Consider the following 22,598-nt stretch of genomic DNA (forward strand, 5'->3'; position numbering starts at 1 on the left):
CCTGAAGCAGGAATTCATGTCACTCTGTCAGGCCCAGAATCTGTGAAGTGAATCTTTGTCCATCCTTATACCTGCCACCCTGAAGAAGCTTGAAATGATACGGATTGGACAGATAGACAGAAGCAGCAAAATAAGAAAGCACATTCCAGAAATAAAAGAACACCTTCTGATGGACCATTTGCTCTTATTCTTATAGATGTAATGATCCAGGAAAATGCAAACTGCATATTTATAACTATGAGACATGAGGCTCTTTGGATCTTTCCAAGCTGTCCAGAGCTTTCCAGTCTTCAAAGTAGGTTTTAGCCCCACCACGTGGTCTTAGGGTCTGAGATAATGTTATATCTACCCCAGGTTTGTTTTCCCATATTCTGTCCAGCCTAGGGAAGAGAAGGCTTAGTGGGATCTCAGTACATATAAATTTCTGATGGGAGAGAGTAAAGAAGAGAGAGATGGGCTCTTCTCAGTGGTACCCACTTAGAAAATAAGAGGCAGTGGACACAAACTGAAATAAATGCAAGCAAGAAAACATTTCACTGTGAGAGTGGTCAAACACTAGCACAAAAACTGAGAGAGGTTGTTGAGTCTACCTCTGGAGATTTTTGAAACCAAACTGGACGCAGCCCTGAGTAACCTGCTCCAGCTGGCTCTATTTGACCTAGCAGAACTCCAGTGATGCTGTCCAGCCTCAGTGATCCTGTGATTATAGCCCAAGATCAGCACCAAGGGACCTGCTCCTTGATACTTAGCAGGTCTCTGAGAGGTCAGGAATAGTGTTTGGAATAAAGGGAGGAGTACATGCAAAAAGACAGTGAGGGATCAGCCTGAAGGTGTTGTGCTGGCCAGACACTTGAGGGGCAGAAGTCAACAACAGACAATAACAAGGAGAAAGGAGGTGGGGATACGCCCTGCCAAGAAACAGAAATTTACCTTGTGAACTCAATTGTTTGTTTCATGACCTAAAGAATTGGGAACTCCTCCTCCCCTTCCTCCTCCCATCTCTGTTCATGATGCTGTGATTGCCCTTGAGGATGTGAGAGCCAATCTCCTTTTCCAATCCTTGTTTGTTTAGATATCAAAATATATAAAACATAAAGAATTAACATTCAAGGGTCTCTCCTCTCTTGATGTAGATTTTAACTTTTAGGTATTTAATTCAGATTTTAATTATTTTCTAAAAAACAAAGAAACAAACAAACAAAAAGTGAAAAAACAGAACACCAAACTTTCTTACCATAGCAAAGTGATTCAGTGATTAGACTCAGTTCATAAATGTACTAACCAAACCAACCAGCCAAAGAAACAACTACATTTGCGAATATTGACAGTTGCAATGGATAATTCATAATGTTTCTAAATAGGTTCAGGGGTCAGATCATAAGACTTTTGGAAACTTTTCTATGCTGGTAACAAGTGGTTATCTTAGAAATCATTGGTTAAAAAAAAAAAAAAAGTGTGAGTGTGTTGTAAATGTCTGTTGTACTTCACTTCTGAACTTCGTACTTGGAAAAATTCTCTTCGGTGTACACTAGATGTCAGGGTTGGACTGAGAGGATGAGCACATCCTCCCCATACAGCTCTGCACATCAGACTGGATGCCAGCAGCACATCTAGTTTCCCTTAGGAATTATTTTTGTGACATGTCCAATATTTACAAGGAGCACTCTGCACAAACATCCTCACTCCCCCACTTTGAAATATTTGTTAGTCCTAAAGCCTGATGCTTTGGAAGAGGGAAGGGACATCGTGAGACATCATTCCCGTACAAATGACTATCTGCCAGCATTGTTCAACTTTCCCAGCCTCAGAAAAAGTGAAAAATAAAAACCCTTTAAACCACTTAGGTGAACAAATTGACTTTCTAGAGGGGACTCTACAGAGCAGCAGAGAACAGCATGGATTTGGTTGGAGAAGAGTGTAAGCAAAGAGAAAGCTGATTAAATCAGAACCAGATTAAATTTATGGCAGCCATATAAACTCCCTATGAAACATAATGTAGGTCGTTTCATTTCTCTGTGCCCTGACTACCCAGTAGTAAAATCAAGATTGCAACTTTGTCTCATGGCAATTGAGAAAGTGTGAATCAGGAAAGCAATGACAAAAAACTCTCCCATGTAAGACACTCGGGGCACAAAAACCATAGCCCTAGTAAATGGCTGGTAATAAGAAAAGTTGGGGGGAGGGGAAAAGAGTTTCCGGCCTCTTTTTAACTCCTGCAAGGGGCACAGTGAGCCTGAACCAATGCTTTCCATTTATCCAGATAATAGTCAGGCAGGACTATTAGGTGAATTAAGTAAATTGTTAAACTGTTCTAAAGGGAAGGAAATAACACAGACAGAACATGTGTTTGGAAGAATAGTATAATTTTGAGTTTCCATACAGCCTGTTTGTGTAAAACATTTCAGGGTACTATACAAGCAAAAAAAAAATATATATATATATAATTATTAGGGAACTCCTAGAGATAAATCACATTTCATAAACACATGGCTTTAAAGTGCATTCCTCTTCACATTCAGTCTAGGCAGTAATCCAGCCCAGCTGCTGGAGTCACAAATTCTGATGGTGCTTAAGGTCAACACCACAAACATCAAGCAAACAGCCAGACAAAAATAGCTGACACACGGTGATAATGGAACACTCGGGCAGCTGTATGCTGCGTTCACCATTTTGTAGAGATTTCTAGGAAAATACTGTAGAAAGGTGTCAGACCTTAGGGTGGAAGCATCTGGAATTACAGTGATCTTCTCTAACAGAGCGAGGGGCACCTGTAACATGATGCAAACATCCCAGCAATTTTCATGCCACTACTAGCTGTGATTTTACCATAACTCTCACAACGCAGTGTTACATACACTGGTGCATTTTTGATGATGGGCATGGTTACAAACCTGTGGTGTATAACAGAACATCATTTTCACAGTGAGTAAAGTTTTAGAAAATATAAAGAATAGGATTACGATTAGCAGATACAAATAGAATGTAGAGAAGCCAGTGTAGCTTTTATAGAAGTCCCACCTCACAAATCTTTGAGAGTTCCTTAGAGGAGACAATAATAATTTGTGGGTGTCCAGAAGACATTTTGACATATTTTTAGACACGTTCCTGCTAAAGAGGCTGTCAAAGGTACTGATCTGGAATGGATGAAAAGATCTTAACACATGAAATTACATAGATAAATAATGTGTTAACAATGGGGGGAAAAATGGGATTAAATGGTCAGCCTTCATAGTAAGGGAGGATTATCCTCTCTGCTATTCAACATGGCTATTTATCCTGAAGACTGTGGTTTGAAAAAGGTGTTGGTGGAAGAAAAAAACAAGCAGACACAGAAATGAAGGATGTAAGGTAAAAAGGAAAGACAAAAAAATAAGAAGAGGAAAAAGAAAAAGAAAAAGAAAAAGAAAAAGAAAAAGAAAAAGAAAAAGAAAAAGAAAAAGAAAAAGAAAAAGAAAAAGAAAAAGAAAAAGAAAAGGAAAAGGAAAAGGAAAAGGAAAAGGAAAAGGAAAAGGAAAAGGAAAAGGAAAAGGAAAAGGAAAAGGAAAAGGAAAAGGAAAAGGAAAAGGAAAAGGAAAAGGAAAAGGAAAAGGAAAAGGAAAAGGAAAAAGAAAAAGAAAAGGAAAAAGAAAAAGAAGAAGAAAGAAAGAGTAAGCTTACTTCCGTGTAATTGGCAAAAGCACCAGAGCTGCTAAATACAGAAAAATGCTAAAGGGGGTGGCAACCCTAACTGCTTATGTCCTCATGGGTTACATTTTAATTAAGAATTAGTATAGATAATTCTACAGAATATGCTATTCAGTACTCACAGAGGATCAAAAAGAAAAACAAAACTTAAAAAAAAAAAAAAAGAGAGAGAGAGAGAGAGAGAGATTCAGAGAGGCATGAAAGATGAAACAGAAAGTGCCATTATTATTATTTATTTATTTTTTTTTTTAAAGGACATTCTTCTATTTCTTGTATACCTGCATCTTGAGTCTTGAGTATCGTGTGCCAGTTCTAGGACCCTCCTTTCAAACAGGGATTTAAAAAAAATATAGAGAAGAGCAGTAAGGAAGATAAAAAGTATTGTAAGTTTCCTTGTGAGCAGAGTATGAACAGGATAGACTTCATCAGCTGGAAAGGGAGAGCTGGGGTGGTATATAAGTCACCAGGAGCCTGGTGAAAGAGGAAAGGGAGTTATCTGCCACTGTTTCTTACACTGCAAAATCTAGGGACATCAGAAAATTCTTCACAGAGTGCATTTTCTGCTGTGAAACTCAGGTCCATGTGTCACTGTGTACTGAAAGAGCACATGGGATCAAACTCAGATATATTAATGCCACAGAACATAATGTTATTAAACATTTAGCAGAGTTCACACAAGGCACAATTTTAATGTTCTGCTATGTCTTCTTTTCCCTAATGAGTGAAACAAGAGGACTCTTTGTATTCCAGCCTCCTTCTTTCATTCTCCTGAACACCTATCACACTACAAGAGGAGGACATTTAGTCTCGGTACAGTTTGGCAAGGAAAATCTTTCCTATGCTTTCTGAAATAGGAGTTATAGTCTTACCTGTGGTAGGCAGAAGGTCACATTGAGAACACCATAGGGAACCCAAGAATCTACAAAAGCATTGGCTTCCTTAATTTGACAGGAGACAGTGGTATACAATTACACTTTAGGGTAACAGACTAATATTTTAGTACTAAGTGAATGTATGCTACAATAATAAAGAAGGCTATTGAGAACATTAAAAAAAATGCTCATTATATTTTTTAAATCATACACGTGCTTTTATCTAGAATTATAGCTGCTGTACAATGCAGTATGGCCTGTGCAATGATTACACAATGTCCTTCACCAGCCTGGGAGGCATGTCATTCCAGAAGATGCTTCTTCATCTCTTCTGCTATTTCCTATTCCAGTTCTGGGAAATATTTTGGATTTTTTTCATCCTTCCCCTTTGGTCAAGGAGCTTATACCTCACTGAATGTTCCTCCGATTTCTTGTGGAAGGCTGGGAAATTGGATCCTGAGCTGTGAGTGGGCCTCTTGAGGTGACGCAGCTGTGGTTTGATGGCTGGCAGTGACAAAGCAAGACCAACAATGGTTAAATAGTTACCATGCTTAGCATTCACTCACTGGTGGACTAGAAATTAATTCCTTCAAAGCTGCATCCATCCCCTCAGTACATCCTGTCTGTGTAAAGGAGGATTTCTCAGCCAGTGAACCAGGACTCTTTTGGGTTAGATAGATACAGGGGCTAGAAAATTGGTTAGAAGAAAGTTCAGGAATAAAATATAATAAAATGTGAAAATATGTATTATAAATATGGATGTAAAACTCTAGGATGAAAAATAGAAATCTGGGCAATTAAACACTTCAGAACACCTGATCTTGAAATCATGCCCTTACTCAGACATCCTAGAAACCCAAAGCAGCCCAGGTGGATTCCAAGGAATGTTCTAGAGGTTAAGAAACAACAGTTTAGACAGAAGATCAAAGTACCAAAAAGTCCGAATGAAGAAGCAACTTCTATATTTACCTATCCACAAGTACACAGCTAAACACCTCACTGTTTTCAAACTATCAGCAAACTATCAAACAAAATCATTTTAAGACAATAAATCTGGACTGATATCATGTTTCCCAGAATTCAGAAACAGGTGGAACTGAGAGGTTTTGTATGATTTTCCAGTAAACTACAGGGCATTGTGAACGTCACACATGGACCTGTATCAATCTGACCATTCTCAGCTTTTTGACTGTGTTTATTTGAATCTATGTCTTGCTTTCTAACATCTTTACACAGGCAAAATAAAAACAAATGAAATATGACTATGACCAAAATGTGTTTGTCTTATGCTTAGTCATTAGTTGCAAAATAATGAAGTAATAACATGATAATTAGTATGATAAGCACTTTAAAGAAAAGTCATTGCTCTCAGCATGTATCCTAAAAAGAGAAAAAGATTCCCCTGTGTGAACTAACATCAAATGCTAGCACACAGTCACAGTCTCATCTTGTTAAACTCTTTGAGTGATTAATCATACTCTAAAATGTCTTGGAAAATAAAAAAACTATGCACTTCATAAACCTTAGAAAAACGCATCCAGATTTCTGCATAGTCTTATTCTTTCCTGTTCTCAACTAAACTAGACTGACATTCATTTAAAGCTTCAAAATATCCATTAGGTGAGTTACTGTTCTTTGAGGCGCATTCATTTTCCAGATTCATTCTGTTTTCTGTACTCAGCATGGATTCAGCCAAACTGTTATTGGATTTTCCATTGCTCAGCATGAGAGAATGTTTATTTTTAACTGGAATTTCACTGGAGTTGTTGCCAAAAGAGATGACTTAGCTAATAAATACAAGTGGTTTAACCAGGATACTGACAGTGCCATTTATCATCTTTGTACAAAAGCTGATAAAGGGAATCCATAATATTTAATTTCTTTGGGCTTTATTGATCTGAGGTAGATGGTGCTGAGGAGAAGATTCTCTTAAGACTCCAGAGATCTGTTCCCAGATTTCTCACTGACTTCTCATCTGACCTGGACTGTAACATTTCTCCTAGTAAAATGGGAATAAAAATGAGAAATACTTACCTTTTTCTGCTTGCAACACTACAATGAAGGACTGCCATCCTTGTACCACCCTTTGCCCTTCCTGAGGGACACACATACTTTTAAATGATGACTATATTTTCAAGGAGGTCTGCTAAGCAGAAGGGAGCATAATGCTCACTATCTGCTTCTAAGTTTTTGTTGAAACATTATATGTTGGGTATGATTCACTTTAGGTTTAACTACAAATTCAGAGTCAAAGTGAGGCAGAATTTGAAGATACTTGCAAACACATTTACAGCAGACCAGCTAACAGGTTTCAGAGAAAAATGTACCTTGTACAAATGTTTATGTGAAGGGACAAAAATGTTCATTTCCCCATCCCTTCTTCCCCCATATGTAACACAAAAGCAACCTACTACAATCCATGCAGCTCTAGAGATATTAATAGCTTGAGGCACTACACCAGAAGCTATTCTTTTGTACAAACAGTGATGGAAGCTCCCACAAGCAGCCATAGCTAATGTGTAAGAGACTCATTTGGAAGTGGTGGCACATATACAGAAGGGCAGGTGAATAAATTTGCCACAGTCTAAGCCATTCATCCATGAATCAAAAAAACACAGGGGTACCAAATACTGCCCCAAGTTCTGCATTTCAAATTGACCCTAAAATATGCAACGCACTCCCTGGGTGAGGTCAACTGGCATCAAAACCCACTTTGAGGGGGAGTCCTTGAATTAACAGTGTAGACAATGACAAGAGTTTCAGTTTCATAGAGAAGATGAACATAAGAAAATAGCTTACTGAGGAGTCTGCCCTCTGTTGACTGAGTATAATGGGCATTTCACATCTCAGCTTGAATTTAAGTCCTGCACCTGAGTCTGCAGGAATTATTATATACTATAGTCAAAATTTTAGCTGGAATTTTCTTGGTTCCACTCAGTCTCCTGGAAATTCAATTTCTGTTTCAGATTGTACTGATCTGCAATAGTTTTGGCCTTGTTGCAGTGGGAAGGAAATTATTATTGACGTAACTGACAAAATAAGGTATCATCACCTTGAGTATTTCTATCAAAAGTTGTTATAGCAACAAACACTTTTGTTATTACATAGTAATTCCACTCTGATCAGAAAACAAAACAAGACTAGGCAAAACGCTGATACCGTTTTCTTTTCCTTTTCAAGCATTTTACATCAGATACAAACATTTCTATTCATTCAAAAAGCACATCCCTTCAAAAAAAAAAAAAGCCATTGAAATGTCATTTTCTTTAATGTCTTCATTACATTCACTGAGTGAATAGCACAATTTTTACTCAGAAAACCTGCTGGGGAACAATTTGATTCTGATAAAAAATCAGAACACAGTCAGCTGAACAGCCACAGTTCCAAAAGGGGTTTGAGTGCTCTGTGCTGATACTTAGTACCAGAGGGAGAGGAAAAGCTGAGGGGAAAGAAAGCAGGAAACCAGAAGGGAGAAAACCCATACAGGCTACTCAGCTTTCACGTCTTTCCCCAGGCTGGTGGCAGATCCCTACTGCCACCTCTGCAGGAGCACCCAACCATGGCTCACCACCTTTGCAAGGAAGGAGGTCCAGCAGCGACACGTGCATGATTCACTTGACAGCACAGGTACTGGAGGAGGCTCTGCAAAGCAACACCAGTGAGTCTGGATGAGGATGAGGAATGAGGTATTGCTGTCTCTCCTAGCTGTACTCATCTTATGAGGGTACACTGTGGCTTCACAGAGGCTCTGGGGTGGAAAGCGTCTGGAACACAGCTTGGTCCTGACAGTGGTCTTTTTACTCTTCTCCAGACAGGCAAGCACTAACAGCCTGTGGCATAACATGGACAAGGCAGTAACACGTTCCCTTGCCAAATCATCTGCAGTTAGTGGCCTCCGGGGACATCCTGAATTCAGACCTTCTGCCATTTCAACCTTACCTCTCATCCCCCTGCAAGAACTATGGCAACTTTTGCCTTCAAATACTATGCAGGCAGGATAAAGAAAATCCTAGCAGAAGGGCTACAGGACACATGAAAGGCTGTTATAATCAGTAAAGGTGATAAAGGTGATTTACTTATTTAGTTAAATAATTCACCAGTGAAGTAAGGGAATTATTTCATCAGGCATTTTTACTATGAGATGATTCAGGAAAGCTAGGGATACTTATGTTCCTAATTCAGTGTTCTGCTGCTATATCAAAAGAGTATGCTCAAGAGGGCTTATTCTTTTGTCTTCTTTCCCAACAAAGGAGGTTTTCTGCTGTAAGTAAAGGAGAGTCTCCAGGACAAAGAAGCAAGAGAAACACAACTGTATTTCATTAAAGACACACAAACACTCAAGAAATATTCTAAACCTGGGAAGAATCAGTCTGAAAAAAATCTGTCTGCTCGCTCATACAAAATTCACTGTTTTCTCCAATGAGACACCTCAAGTTGAGAGTCTGAAGACAGCTACCTCTTGGGGAGTCACCATGGCAATAGCTGAGGGTTTAGTAGCTAAGGATGAGATTCTTCTGTCCAGGTATGCTTTTTAATCTACTGACTGAATGCATATTATACTTTTCTCCAAGTCCAGCCATCTCCTACATTAGCACCTAGCCTTATGTGACAACCTGAACACTGTAAGTTCCTGCTCCATAATATTGCATGAGATCCAACTTTCAGGAATATGAAGATGTGACATAGCTTGTAGAAAACTGTGTTGGTGGCTATCATCTGCTATATTAGTTTTCTCTGTACTCAGAAGAAAAACATGTGGGGAAGGAACCCTACCAGTTTTCTTCTTTTACACTCATCTATTAACAGAAATTGCACAAGAAGCAGAACAAATAAAATTGTTTTCCCAGGCTTCTATACCTACCAGACAGTAACACTTCTCAGGTCCCTATTACTGCAGAAAAAAAAAAAATGTGACCGCTAAAACTGTTACTATGAAAATGTGACTTTTAAAATTGGAACTTCTTTCTCTCCTCCATGCTGAAATAAAATGCCTCAATGATAATGTCAGACTTTTCTTCTCTTTAAAAGGTTCCAGTGAATAAAACCAGCCTTTAACAGGGTCTTTAACTCACATATTCATGCTCTGAAGTTTCTGTAATGCATCAGTTTTCTGCAGCTCTGTAGCCAAATGAATGCATCAAAGATTCAAATTAAATAAAGAATTCCTACTTCGCAGCTTTTCCACTTGTCCTGTTATCAAAGATATATATATCTATATCTATATATGTATGTATATAGATATATAAAGCATACATATATGTAAAAATTGGCAGTTCTAGAGAGGGTGTGAAATATGTAGAAGAAAGGGAGAAAAAGTTGACCTTCAAATACCTATTCTCTAGTCAGGGTACACTGCAAAAGAGTGGAAGTACACCCTGCAGGCCTGAGAGACTTCTGGTAAGACAGGAACAGATGGCAGCCAGGGCTTTCTCTGGTTTCACGAGTAGTCAAGCCCTGTGGGAGCACTGCCAGGGCTCCCTCCTATACACTGCTGCTTAGGCTCATAAACCTTCCCCAGCTTTGTGACCTCTTGGAGGTTTCTTCCTCCTGCTCACTTCAAATCAGCAAGGCATAGATTAAAAGGTTAGTGATCATCATGAGTGAGTGACTGGCTGGCAGAGAAGTAATGGGCTCACGTGCATATGTTGCCTGCTCTTGTCAGCCTCCCTTCTTCAGAATTGACTAAACTCAACAAAATAAAGCTCACATTCTTTCTCAAGTCGTTGCATGAGATTCACAGAAAGAACAGTAACATTTTCTCTAATTGAAAATTTTGTGTGTATTTACCGCAGAGTGTTTCTTAACTACACATTAATTAGTGGCTGCCTCCAGCAAAAGCAACCCGCCTGAAATGTGATCATATAGGGCATAAACAAACCAGCACCATAATGGCTGTAAACAAAATGCATCACTGGGCTACATAAATAGAAAATATGGCACTATTATCTACTCCCAACCCGTATTTTAAGTAGCTGCATAGGAAGGGCTGATTTGCATACTGTACTAGAGTAAACAGTGCGGTGTAAGCCACAGTAACAGGGCACATGTAGGAAGACATCAGCGTTCAACAGCCAAATGGAGAAAACCCACTGGGTCCCTGATCAATGCCAAAACATACAATGAGGTGGGAAATCTTTAACAAATGAGAGTCAAAACACAGCTCATCATTTCCACAAGTGCCAGCCAGGAGGCACCTTTACATAATTCAATGTGAGGTTGTCACAGTGAGTGTTGCTACTGGAAGTAAGGCAGAACTGGCAACAAATCCACAAAGTGTCCTTTAGCAAAAAAAAGAGAGGTTGCTGGGTTAATTGCTCCCCTCTCTTACAGAATTCCCCTACTGCTGGTTTTCTGTTGACCAGTTAACAGATCCCTAGATCTGATAGTTTTTTAAAGGGGAGTAAACAATATTCTTAAATAACAGATGAGTAAACTGGGGCACACAAGAACCATTTAAGCAAGGTCAGCGAGCAAGTCAGTAATAAACAAGGGACTGTACCTGGTAGCTTATGGCAAAACCCTCTCTTCTGCATTATATTTGCTACCTTCCTATTACAATGGTGGTCTGGAGGGTGAGAACAAAAGTTACACATAAAATGGAATGCAGGATTTGTTGTTTGCAGGTAGTCATTAATGAGTTGATTGATTAAAAGTGGTAATGACACTGGCAAAAATGGATGAAAAATTATACGTAAACATTGCTCATTAAAATTGAACACAGACCAATGCAAATATGCCAAAATGTATAAAAAGGGAACTTGTTTTGAAATTAGATCTGTTTACATTGCCTGCAAGTTATGGCTGGAGTTGACAAGAATGTTTATTCCACAATTTTTCCTTTAAAAAAAAAAAAGGTATTTTTTCTTCCAAAAAATATGTGTAGGTATCTAAAGAACAAGACCTCTAAATGCCATCTGCAAGAAAATTCTGGGTGAAAACATTCAAAGTAGTAGCCTCCCTGTGACTATAGATACAATAATTTAACCAGTGCTGGGACCCTATGAGACACGTGTTATACATGCACCTAATGTCGATGGTCACTGCCAATGATGAGATACTACAGAGGTTAAGAGGACACATTTATGGTGCTTACTGACTGTACTTTCTATCTAAAACTGTCTCAGGTTAGTTACGTAGAGTCTTCATGTGAGCATGCTGACCAGTGGTTTGAATTTTACTTTCAGTGATTGTCTTCTTTTTTGTTTTCACACAAGGGAATGTTCCACAGAGCACAGTGTTTTACTAAGGAAAAACAATATTTTGAACTCTCTCACATTCCTGCCTGCTCTTCTCTTTACTGGTACCCACGTGGTGGCTGCAGCTGTGCCGATGGAAACAATCTGCCAAGGTGGCGGTCGCAAAAGAGCATCATGCCATGAACAGCTTGGAGAACTGACACTGCACAGAAACATGCTATGGCATGTGGGCCTCTATATATAGAGCCACACCACACCTCATCTGCTGGCACAGCAGTCGCTGATGAAAATATCTGCAGCAAAACTTTTTGCAGTACTTTGCTTGAGATTTTTATTTCTTTCTTGGTGATTTCTTGTTGTTTTCCTATACATATACCTTTTCTTTCAATAACTGTGAATAATGCATACATGAATGCCTTTCTGTATGCCCATGACAAGATAATATCTTGACAATTTTTTCAAACTAAACCACTATCTTCTATAACTACTCCATGTTCCCCTCCTTTTCTTCTGACAGTTGTGTGGGACAAAGAGGAAGGGAATAAGAAAATGTCTATCATGGTGAAATAGAAACAGAACCATAGAATCACAGAATATCCAAGATGGAAGGGACCCACAAGTATCATAGAGTCCAACTCCTGGGTCCCCAAAGGACCACCCAAAACCAACCAACCAACCAAATAAAAACAGGAAGACCTGGGGGATAGGAAGGGCACACACAAAAAAAGCTACAGTTGGCTCCAGAAAACAGCTTCATTTTTCTTGTCAGCACCCATGTCATTGTGAAAAAGGCCCAAATTACATGTAGTTTCCTGATTGAATTAAGACAGTTTGTGGACAGTTTTGCGAGCCACAAAATAAAAGATATTTGTTTAAAGAAATGAAAGGCGGTGAAGCTTAAAAACAACAGTTCATTTGTTCAATCCCAGTGAATGGACTTAACTTTTTAATGCAATACATGAAAGTATTCCTTCTCCCACATATCATGTACTGCAATGCCTTTGTCCAAAGCAAATTATTATTATTGCCAACTGACCTGGCAATGTAAGACGGTTTGCTGAGGAACCTGAGCCTGGTGAACCAGCTGAAAGTTGCGTTGCACCTTTAAAGAGAAAGAGTAGTTTCAGCAGAGATAGATGAATAGTAGTCCCGCTAGCCACACAAATGCTTTTTGTAGTGCTGCCGCTACCATGAGGTGTTTGTTGTCTTCTTTCTGCCACTTCTTTTCAATGATTTTAAGCCAGGCTACTTTACTTGTGAGACAGGGCAAATAGGCTCACTTTTGGAGACCTTTCAATGTAGAGGAATCAATATCAAACATACCGTTATTCTTTTTATCGATTACTGAGATTGGGTGGAGATACCTGAGTTATTGATACTGGAAGTTTCACATTCTTAAGCAATAGTGGTTTTCCAAGGCTTTGGAGCCATGAACCATCACCACCTCTCAGACACCTTTCTCTTCGGCTATCTCCATGTCCTCACAGAACTGGCAATGGTAAATTTTATTGCCCAAGGAGGTTCTTAAGACAGTTACACAGCACTTACCTTGCTTCTGTATCACTTCAGTAGGTAGCTGGCATCACTTTGGGAACCACTGGTTGGTAGAGACTCCAGAAATTTCTGTCTCTGGCTATACACTCCAGAGAAAGGACTCTGATACTGTATTTGCAAGTGGAGTTAAGTCACTTAAGATGCCTTTTCCAAACCATCTTTTCTTCCCTCATGCTTATGTGAGAGGCTGGATTTTTTATTTGAAGACCATGGTTGACTACATCAATACCTTCAATATCTATCAGAAATTGTATTCATCTCTACTTGAAGAACTGGGGGTAAATTAAGAATCAAACCAAGCCAGTAAAGGCATAATATAAGCAGGTACAGTGGTGAGCACATTCTTCAGGAAATTAATACCAATGAACCTTTCAGAGAGGAAAGGAATGAATTAAAGCTGGAGTTTCAGGTAAAGGGGAATGCATGAAGCCTTTCAGGCTTGTACTGAATGTCTGTGAATGTCACAACTTTCTTGGAGAGAATGGCTTAGTTTCTGCCATTGTTTATCATGATTATTTCTTTTTTTTTATGGAAAAGATCAAATAGAAAAACAGTAGTGATATGGGAAAATTCTATTCATTATTAGTTCACAGGTGCTTCCAAGTCTGTCTGTGTCATAAGCCAAGTCTACCTGTGCCATAAGACACTTTGTAAAAGACAGCATGCATAGACATAGTTGAAATGCTGTGAAAGGAAGTTTGTAAACAATACCAGAACATGGGACACCAGCCCTCTGGGATAGATACACGTGTTACAACTGGCACAGAAAATTAAAAATCACAGTGGGCATGAATGAGGTGTGTTGTTGATTGAGATGCTTTTATGTTGTGATTCCAATCTTCTCACGAGAGACCTGGAGACCTGAAATATCTTTGTGTTCGAACATAAGCAGAGTCAATGTAATGCTGCAACAGGCTCTACCAATCTACATGCAAAATTGACATCTTCACTTGTGATTAATTTCATGAGGCAGTTATATGAATCATTGAATAATGTGCTTTTCCCTCCATTTAAATGATAAAACACAAATACAACCAAAGATGTCAACAGTGTTTGCTGCCGATTTATAAATGCACTTTGAATTTGAAAGAAAAATCTCCCATCTTTAAAAGCTGGATTTTGGGAAAGTAAGAAAGCCAAAACGAGAACATAACCTTTTTTGAGGATGAGCATCTGAGATGTTATTTGGTCTCAGAATATAAGGTAACACTTAGTTTTGAAACCAGTGAAAAGCTGGTGGGAATGAGTACATGCTCCCACAGCATCTCTGATTTCAGGAACATGTCGTATATTGATATGCAGACACTGGCAGTGCAAGAAGGAAGACTAAAATCAAGGTTTATGACAGACAGAGGACATTGCCACCTGGAGAAAGGGGGAGCAGCGAGGATGACACGTAATCTTCAAACATGTACAGGTTTGAGAATGTGTTTAGAAATGAGGTAATGCCATTAACTCCTCCTCACAGAGAGTTGTGGTGAACAATGGATGAAGTCCAAGCAATGTTCCCACTATGCTTAGAAAAAAAAGTTAATTATTACTATTACTCTACGGGGAGCTGGATGCTGGAAAGCAAATGGCAAGTGTCATGCCTGGACCATATGTAGAAAGCACCAGAACAAAATGAACCCTTCTGCAACTTTAATTCAAATGGAGTGGAGACCTCATTGCTTTTATTTGGTAACAGGATGAACATATATGGACTCAGTTACAGAAAAATTGGAATGTTGAAAAATGCTTTATACATTTAAGAGACCACAAGCCTCCTCTTTCAAATAAGGAACTAACAATAAATACATATTGTTTAAAATTATTCTCAGAACATTTGAGAATACTTGCATTACATGGCATGATTCATTTCAGTTTTGCATTTTTTTTCCCTTGTGAATCTTATCAAACCAAATAGGTTTTTTCATTACCCAACCCTCCCAGTCCCAGGAGCAAACTAGCATGGAGTTTTACTTTGGGCATGGAAGGTAATTTGTTTTCCATACCCTGGTGCAAAATAGCATAACAACCTGCCTCTTTCTTCCTTGAAAAATGTTAGAGAACAGGTGTCTATTTTTCATTGTAGTTCAGTTGAAGAAAGGTATCTCCATTATCATTTCTGCTAATACAAACACACTCTAAAGTTTATGTTCAGCTTCATACATAGAATTCCCTGCAGCTGAGAAAAGGTTATTTTACTAGACCAAGATCCTTGAATTTGGTTAATTTCCCCTTATCCCTCCTACCAATACGTTTGATTATTCTTAACTTTATTTAGGACCTGTCACTGAATTTCTAACCACAGAGCAGTGAAATCTACTGTCACAGATAAGCCATAATGGTCACTCTTCCTCCCTGCTGAAGGCAGTCAGTGTGCTGAGGATGCCTTTGATGGAAGTGCCTACTCATTCACATGGCTGCAAGAAGTAGCATCACAATAGCAAAGAGAAAGATATCATCTTTTTGTGGTGGAAGCAACTCCTACCACAGCAAAGGAAGACAGCACTACCTTGGTGCAATGGCTTTACACAGAACCACCCTGCTTTTAATGAGCTGTACAAGTCTTGGTTGTTTAGTCTTTGGCCCCAGATGCTGCAGTGGGGCTGGCAGTACTCTGCATGCAGCTTCCTTTGATTTCAGTGCAACTAAAAGAGTGATCAGGCCCTAGGTGTTATTTTGCTCTAAGTTGATGTTGCAAATGCAACGGCTTTTGTCTATCAGAGAAGAAGGGAGAGGAGAAAAGGGAAGGAAAATATTTCTGTTAGAATCTGGGCCTGTAGACAACCAGAAGGGCTGGTAAAACCCCAACCAGAACCCTACAATAAAAATAGCAAATATTTTAAAAAATTGCATATAAAATTGTATAAAAATATCATCCAAGCAAGAAGAAAAGGAAAATGCTCATTCTGTCAATCTACAGCTAGGTTTTATCACTAGAAAACGCCAATGGCCGTAAGTAGTTTTGTTTAATAGATGCACTCCTACAACCACCAGCAGAGACAATGGGATACATATATTCCTCCTACCACTGGATAGCTTCTAAATCTGGGGTTATGACAAGTACACAGCAGTTGACACATATGCACTTAGAAGAAATCAAAAGAATACAAAATGCCAAGAGTATGCTGTGAGGCTTGTGAGTGCTGTGAGTGCTGTGGTGTGCTTAGGTATTAGTGTAACTCTGCTAAAACTGAGCTCTGGACTGGGAAGCCGTGATTCAAGTCGAGAGCCAGCTGGTGTGAAGTGGCTCTGTTTCTTTCTACTCTGTGATCAAGTCACCAGAACAGAGAGAGCTGGTGCCTTGAAGCCAGACATAGCTGGCTGATAACGTGTCACAGTCCTGCTTGGGCACAGGTGAGAACTGTCCGTGCTTGTTCATGGTGAAAAAGGGACGCTGAAACAAAGAGAGGGCGGGCTCAACAAATGGAAATGCCCGGCCCATGTTTCTTTTTAATAGAAAATGGTGGCATCAGCAGCAGTCATCTGCTATGCTCTTACTTTGAGCACAGTAATCAGATCTGTGATCAGTAATCCAAAATAGGGTTGGCCAGGATTGCAAAACCTCTGTGCCCATGGAAGTAGGGAGACCACCGTGTTAGGACACACATCTGCCACTAAACTGAGATGGGAGTAGACCTGCTCATGCTGCAGGTGGCACAAGTGGGATAGAGCTCTGCACCCACTTCAGAGGGAGCAGAATATGCACCTTAAAATGTGAAAACATTCTTCCCTCCCTTCTGCCTGGCCAGATCCACGCAGCAATTTGCACAGAGGCTGTGTCATCAGGGCTTGCTCTCGTCCTCAGTGAGGGCATTCCTGTTTTCGAGTGCTGATGCTCAGACATCACTTCTGAGATAGATTAGCACTGGTCCAGCACATGCAAAAGCAATGGTTCTGTGGTTTTTAATTATTGTGTGAGGTGATGGATTAAAAGAGAGTAAAAGAGAAGCACTTGATTATGCTGTCATTTGCTGAGCATAAATGGCTAACATATGGTATAGATCATCAGGATGAGGTTCAATATTGTAGAATAAACTCGGAGGAGAAAGGAGCCAATAAGAAATGTTTAAGACTATCTCCTGAATTCATAGGGATGGGCTTGTTAATTCTAGTTGAGGCTACAAAAGTGTTGTCAGTTTCCATCATTTCCAATTTGAATGGATTACTATGCTTTTTAATTAAAAAACAGACCCATTGCAGAATTTGCAAGGACTAACAATGAAAGTGCTTCTTGTTGTCTTCAGCTAGGCAAGCTCATGAAACTTCTGATAATAAAGCAGCTTTGCACAGCACTACAACCAACGTTGTCTGAAATATTTTTTTCTTCCAGACTTAGCTTGTAAGACTTTGTATGTACATAAGCAAACATTTGCATATTCAAGTGGTAGTTTGTAAAAATGCCACCACATACCATTTTTCTCTGGCATAACCAACCACATTTTGGAAAGGTTCTCTCCAATCACAAAAATTCTGTTTGGAAAAAAGCAACTTTGAGACAAATGGAATTTGCCTCTTTCATTCACCCATCAGGAACCAGGTTCACAGATTTCACAGAATTTTCTAGGTTGGAAGAGACCTCAAGATTCATTCTGCTGCTAAACCTCCTACTGCACTAATATGTAGTGTATACATATACCAGCCAAAGCTATACAGAAGATTGCACTTTTAGACAAGCATCAGGCTGCTTAGATTGACTACACTGAAACACATTAAATCTAAAATAGAAAATATATATATATATATATTTTTTTTTCATCTGCCATTTATTTTGACACCTGGAAAAAAAAATAAAAATAAGTTGGCATCTGGCATCTATCTTGCTTCTCTAAAATGGAAAAAAAATGGTGATACCCATCATCTTTTTATAAGGAAACACAAAAATCTGACCATAGTTTGTAAGGAAAGCTAGTTAACGAATTTTGAGAGAGTATATCATAGGCAAACAAATCCCTTCTTCCACAAAGGTGAACAATTCTTGCATATTTGTCATGCAAACCAACAGTTCAAATCACTGATTGAGTGCAGAACAGAGAACTGCTACCCTTTGAACTACATAAATAATGAACAGTATAATCGATTTTTTTTTTTTTAAAGGAATAACACTTTTTTGTTTGTTTATTTAATTATAGTGTGTCCAGGAGTTCAAACACTAGTAGTGCTTGATCACCATGATCACCATGAATCAAATACCTGCTAATTCCCCAAACACCAGTGCCAGTTAAAGAAGGAAACACCGACAAGGTTACCTGCTTATCTTAATGGGGAGAAGTGTCTGGATTCACCCTCTCATATTACACAACAGTTTTGGGGATGTAAAAGATGCCTGGTACCCTTCCAGCAGGGAAGAATTTTCCAAGAGCACCAACCACCCCCACATAGAGGTGGAAGCATGCCATCTTTATCACACAGCTTCCCAGCTCGTTACATGCACTCTGACACCAGGATGCTTGGTGCCTACCAGTAGGACCTCCCAAATAATTTTGTAGGTTTTCAGCCTGGGGCCAGCAGTATGGGTCCTATATTTGCAACATTTCTGTATTATTCATTAATTGTATAGTCTAACTGAGGCATCTAAAAGGAAGGCATCGAAAAACATAATTTCTATACATCCAGGCAAAAATTAGGTAAGGATGCAACAACAGAAATCCTTTCTCACTCTTTATAAACATAGTCCATGACATTAGCAGATAAAGACCTAATTGTTTTCCTCTCTCTCTTTTTTTTTTCCTTCTTTTTTTTTTCTTTCATGGAATAAAATAAGAGAAAGCAGTTCTGTATTTTTTCTTTTCACTTTTATTATTTTTTACACAATTGCACAGTGGCTGATCTCTAGTTTAACTGGGAGGTGTCAAAACATACCATTCCTTGGCTCCCAATGCACGAGCACAATGCTGCAGAGTGTTCCAGGGAGGCAGGGGGGTCTGGGTATGGTAATATAGGTGTGATCTGGGATGGGACTCCATGAGATACTTTCATCTGGCCTACTGTCTTCGTAGGATCTCAGTTCCTAGATTTCACTTTCACTTTGTATATTTCCAAGCTAATAGAAAAGACTTCATGGGGATTTTTTTAAGTGACAATTAAAAAAAAAAATCTAAAAAATGCTAATAATCCACTGTACCAAATTCAGAAGAATTTAAAAGAGCAGGAAAATGTTAAAGCTAGCTGTGACTGGCTAACTGTATATTGCAAAACATTTTACTGCACACCTGTGTGCTGAGATCAGTAACTTCTCTCTCTGACTACAGCATCTTTTCTAGATTGGCATCCAATTCTGATCTGCAGTCCCTGAGCAGCAGTACATCTGCCACTTCCCTTATTAGCTCCTGCCAGTGGCAAATAACCCTGGCAATCCAGGAAAAATATTTTCCAGATTGACCTCATACCTTTGTGCCAATTCATAAGGAACAAGAACTGACCAGCTGTGAATTAAGCAGTCTTGCTTTGCTATCTGAAAGAAGTTAGTCCCAGAAAAAAAAAAAAGAAAAAAAAAAAAAAACAGAAGCAGATGAAGAAAAAGATTTAGATTTATTTTAAAAATTATTCTTCTATGCACGACTAAGGCATCTTTAGTCACAGTATGTTAGGTAAAGCTAACTTAGAAAGTATTGACTAAATCATCCTGCACCTCTGACCAAACTCTTGGTCACAATATGTTCTCCCTGACTTCAGGGAGGAGTCTGACAAAGCTGGGACTGAGTCATTGCTGCAGTATTCCATTCTGCATTATTGATATTTAATCAGTGATGTCCCTTCACAGAGCCTGGTCCAGGCTGGAAGTCATAGTCTACCGAACTTAACCAGGGGATGAATGCTGATGGTGGGGGGAAAGAGGAGGTGGGACAGTGCTGCGTGGTGGCACAGCGCTCTCCCTGTCACACGGCACAGAGTGTGCTCAGTGCTGACTGGGGTGCTCGGTACCACCTAATAGCACCCCTTCTTTTTTCACAAAATCTACCCTGGAAGGCATACAGGGCTACCACTGAAGCAGGAGCTCAATACTGGGAACAATATGTGCCTTGATATTTATTTTATTCAAATGAGCTGGTAGAGTGATGCCAATGGTGAGATCTAAGAACTGTTATTTTTGTACATCTGCCTTCTGAAAATATGTGATTTAAGTGCAACCTTTTCACAGCATGAACCTAATCTAAGCCTCTGGCTTTGATCAAACTCTGGTGTCCAATAAAAGAACCCAAAATGTCTCTAGACTCGATAATTAAAACCCCAAATACAAACACTCCTGAGTGAGAAGGTATTCATGTTTAGATGCAGATTTACGCTGAGCTGACTGCTGTGATTTTTGCTAGTGTTATGTGAAGCTTGTCCCTGTACATGCGCATTTTAAGCAGGAACAGAGGTCCAAGCTCTAATATAGGCTGGTGGTGAAGTCCTGTGCTTTTGAATATGAAAAGGAAACACCAAAGTGTGGCCCTCCTAAGCTAATGTTTTGCATGTTCTCCACATAGCAAAGAGCCATGACAGCAGTCTGATTCATTGCAGAATACATACATGACTAACACAGCAAGACCATATCCTGAGTGAAAAGATGTTATGCAGAAAACAACTGTATGTGATTGCATGTGTGTCTTGATTTCCACATGGACAGATAAAATTACTCACAATTAACTGGATCCTTACTAAGATTCCAATCCAGAAAAGCACTTACTTACATATATTACACATTTCTCATAAAAATATACCCTCCTGAATCAAGGCCTGAGTGAGTTTTTTAACATTTTTTTCTCTAAAGTGGGCTAAAATGATGGCTCCTGTCCATATGTCTAACTCCACAAAGAGTTAGAGTTAGTGAGACAGTGATTCACTGACTCCAGCAGTGTATTTAGGACACATTTTCTCATTTTGTTTTTGTTTGTCCATACTTCTCCAGCCATGCTTTTCCTTCCTTTGTCCTGTCCATTCAGTCAGTGATGAAAGAAATATCACACTGAGATGAAAGTAAGAATTGATCTGTGTGATTCCCTGCTGCCCTTCTTCTCTTAGATCTTCAGGCCAGACAAAGTGTGGTCACTGACAGCCAATGAACAAATGTGGGAAACAGCTCATTATCTGTAATCTCAAGTCAAAGCAGGCACATCAAGCAGTACATTAGTACATACTGTCAGAGCCTGACAACAAAATTTGCCCTAAGGGAATATCACTTTCATTGATTATTTCTTTCATTTTACTAACTGCAAAAACACAATAAAATCAAGGCTTGAGTGAGTCTGCCTGCTGTTTAGAAGCAAAAATATTTTGCTTATCATTGTATCATCCATGAATAACATCAAATCTTAACAAATGGTAGATTGACTCTACAAATTAACCATTCTTACACGTAAAATCTTCTAAGGCAAGGGTAAAACTGATGTCAAATTCTGTCTACCAGGAATTGGAAAAAAAAAAAACTCTTGGGGAAAAAGAAAAAGAGTAAAAGGGAAGTTTTCATTTGTTTGAAATTCTTTTGCATCATCCTAATGTTGGTTTCACAAGCTGAGACATAGCAAAGGGCAATACTATTTTTCAAAGATGACTCATCTATGAGCTCCACCTGTCCAGAAAATGGAACCATTTGCATCAGGAAATCACCAGATTTTTTTTTTTTCTTTTAAAGAAAAAAAATCTCCCCAAAACAACAAAAAATGCACACATACATAAACAAACAAACAAAAATAAATCTGATCCCCCAAAACAAGGCCCCCACCCTAGAACCCGGAGTCATTAGCTGTGAAGTAGCCAGTGGGAGGAGGAGTGTTTTGGAAGTTGTTTAACGCCTTCCTCAGAAACTGGTCTTTGCGGAAGGAGGAGGAGAACAGGAATGAAGAAGCTCAGCTAAAATGATGAAAGAAATTTGCAGTCTCTTTTTTTTTATATATATATTTTTACTCTTCTGTATCTGGAAAAAAAAAAAGAAAAAGGAAAGTGTCAAATGCTGCCTTTCTTCCCTGTGTCCAAGGAGCAGATGATCTGGGAGAGAAAATGAAGGGTATCAGTTTAGACAGACTCATTCCCTCGAAGCACTGTAGTTTTGCTTAACGGTTGAAAGGCTGCAAGGTGAGTTGCATGAAATCTGTGCCTCTTATTGACTTGCGTGGAAATATAATTTTGTCTTACACAAAGTGAAATCCATTGCTCTATGACTAATCCAGCAGAAATCAAACCTTTGACAATGTTGTGATTGTGTAACAGAAGTCATCCTGCTTAGATCAAGAGGTCCCAGTAAGTTTCTTTGCTTTAGAGCTCTATGATTACCCTTGCTCACTAGCTATTTCAGTACTTTTTTGGTCATAAAAGCAACAACATT

General features: G+C 39.1%; 1 protein-coding gene across 14 annotated transcripts in view; it reads right to left on the minus strand.

Annotated features, from left to right (window-relative positions):
* Positions 1-4,722: 4,722 nt before the first annotated feature.
* The window catches only part of PDE1C (phosphodiesterase 1C), a 369,737-nt gene continuing 351,861 nt past the window's right edge, over positions 4,723-22,598 (minus strand). For 10 of the 14 annotated variants that reach the window (XM_084509305.1, XM_084509314.1, XM_084509316.1 and 7 more), the window contains 2 exons: positions 12,789-12,854; positions 4,723-5,060 (listed from right to left, as the gene is read on the minus strand). In XM_084509305.1, coding sequence (XP_084365431.1) covers positions 4,891-5,060; positions 12,789-12,854 — 236 coding nt within the window. In that variant the 3' untranslated portion in view covers positions 4,723-4,890. Of the gene's footprint in view, positions 5,061-7,805; positions 8,199-12,788; positions 12,855-14,946; positions 22,191-22,598 lie in introns of those variants that run through there. The other 4 variants (XM_084509312.1, XM_084509308.1, XM_084509311.1 and 1 more) reach the window with 3 other exon arrangements.

Source organism: Aythya ferina (assembly GCF_964211825.1).
Source record: "Aythya ferina genome assembly, chromosome: 2".
In the NCBI taxonomy this organism is placed as follows: domain Eukaryota; kingdom Metazoa; phylum Chordata; class Aves; order Anseriformes; family Anatidae; genus Aythya; species Aythya ferina.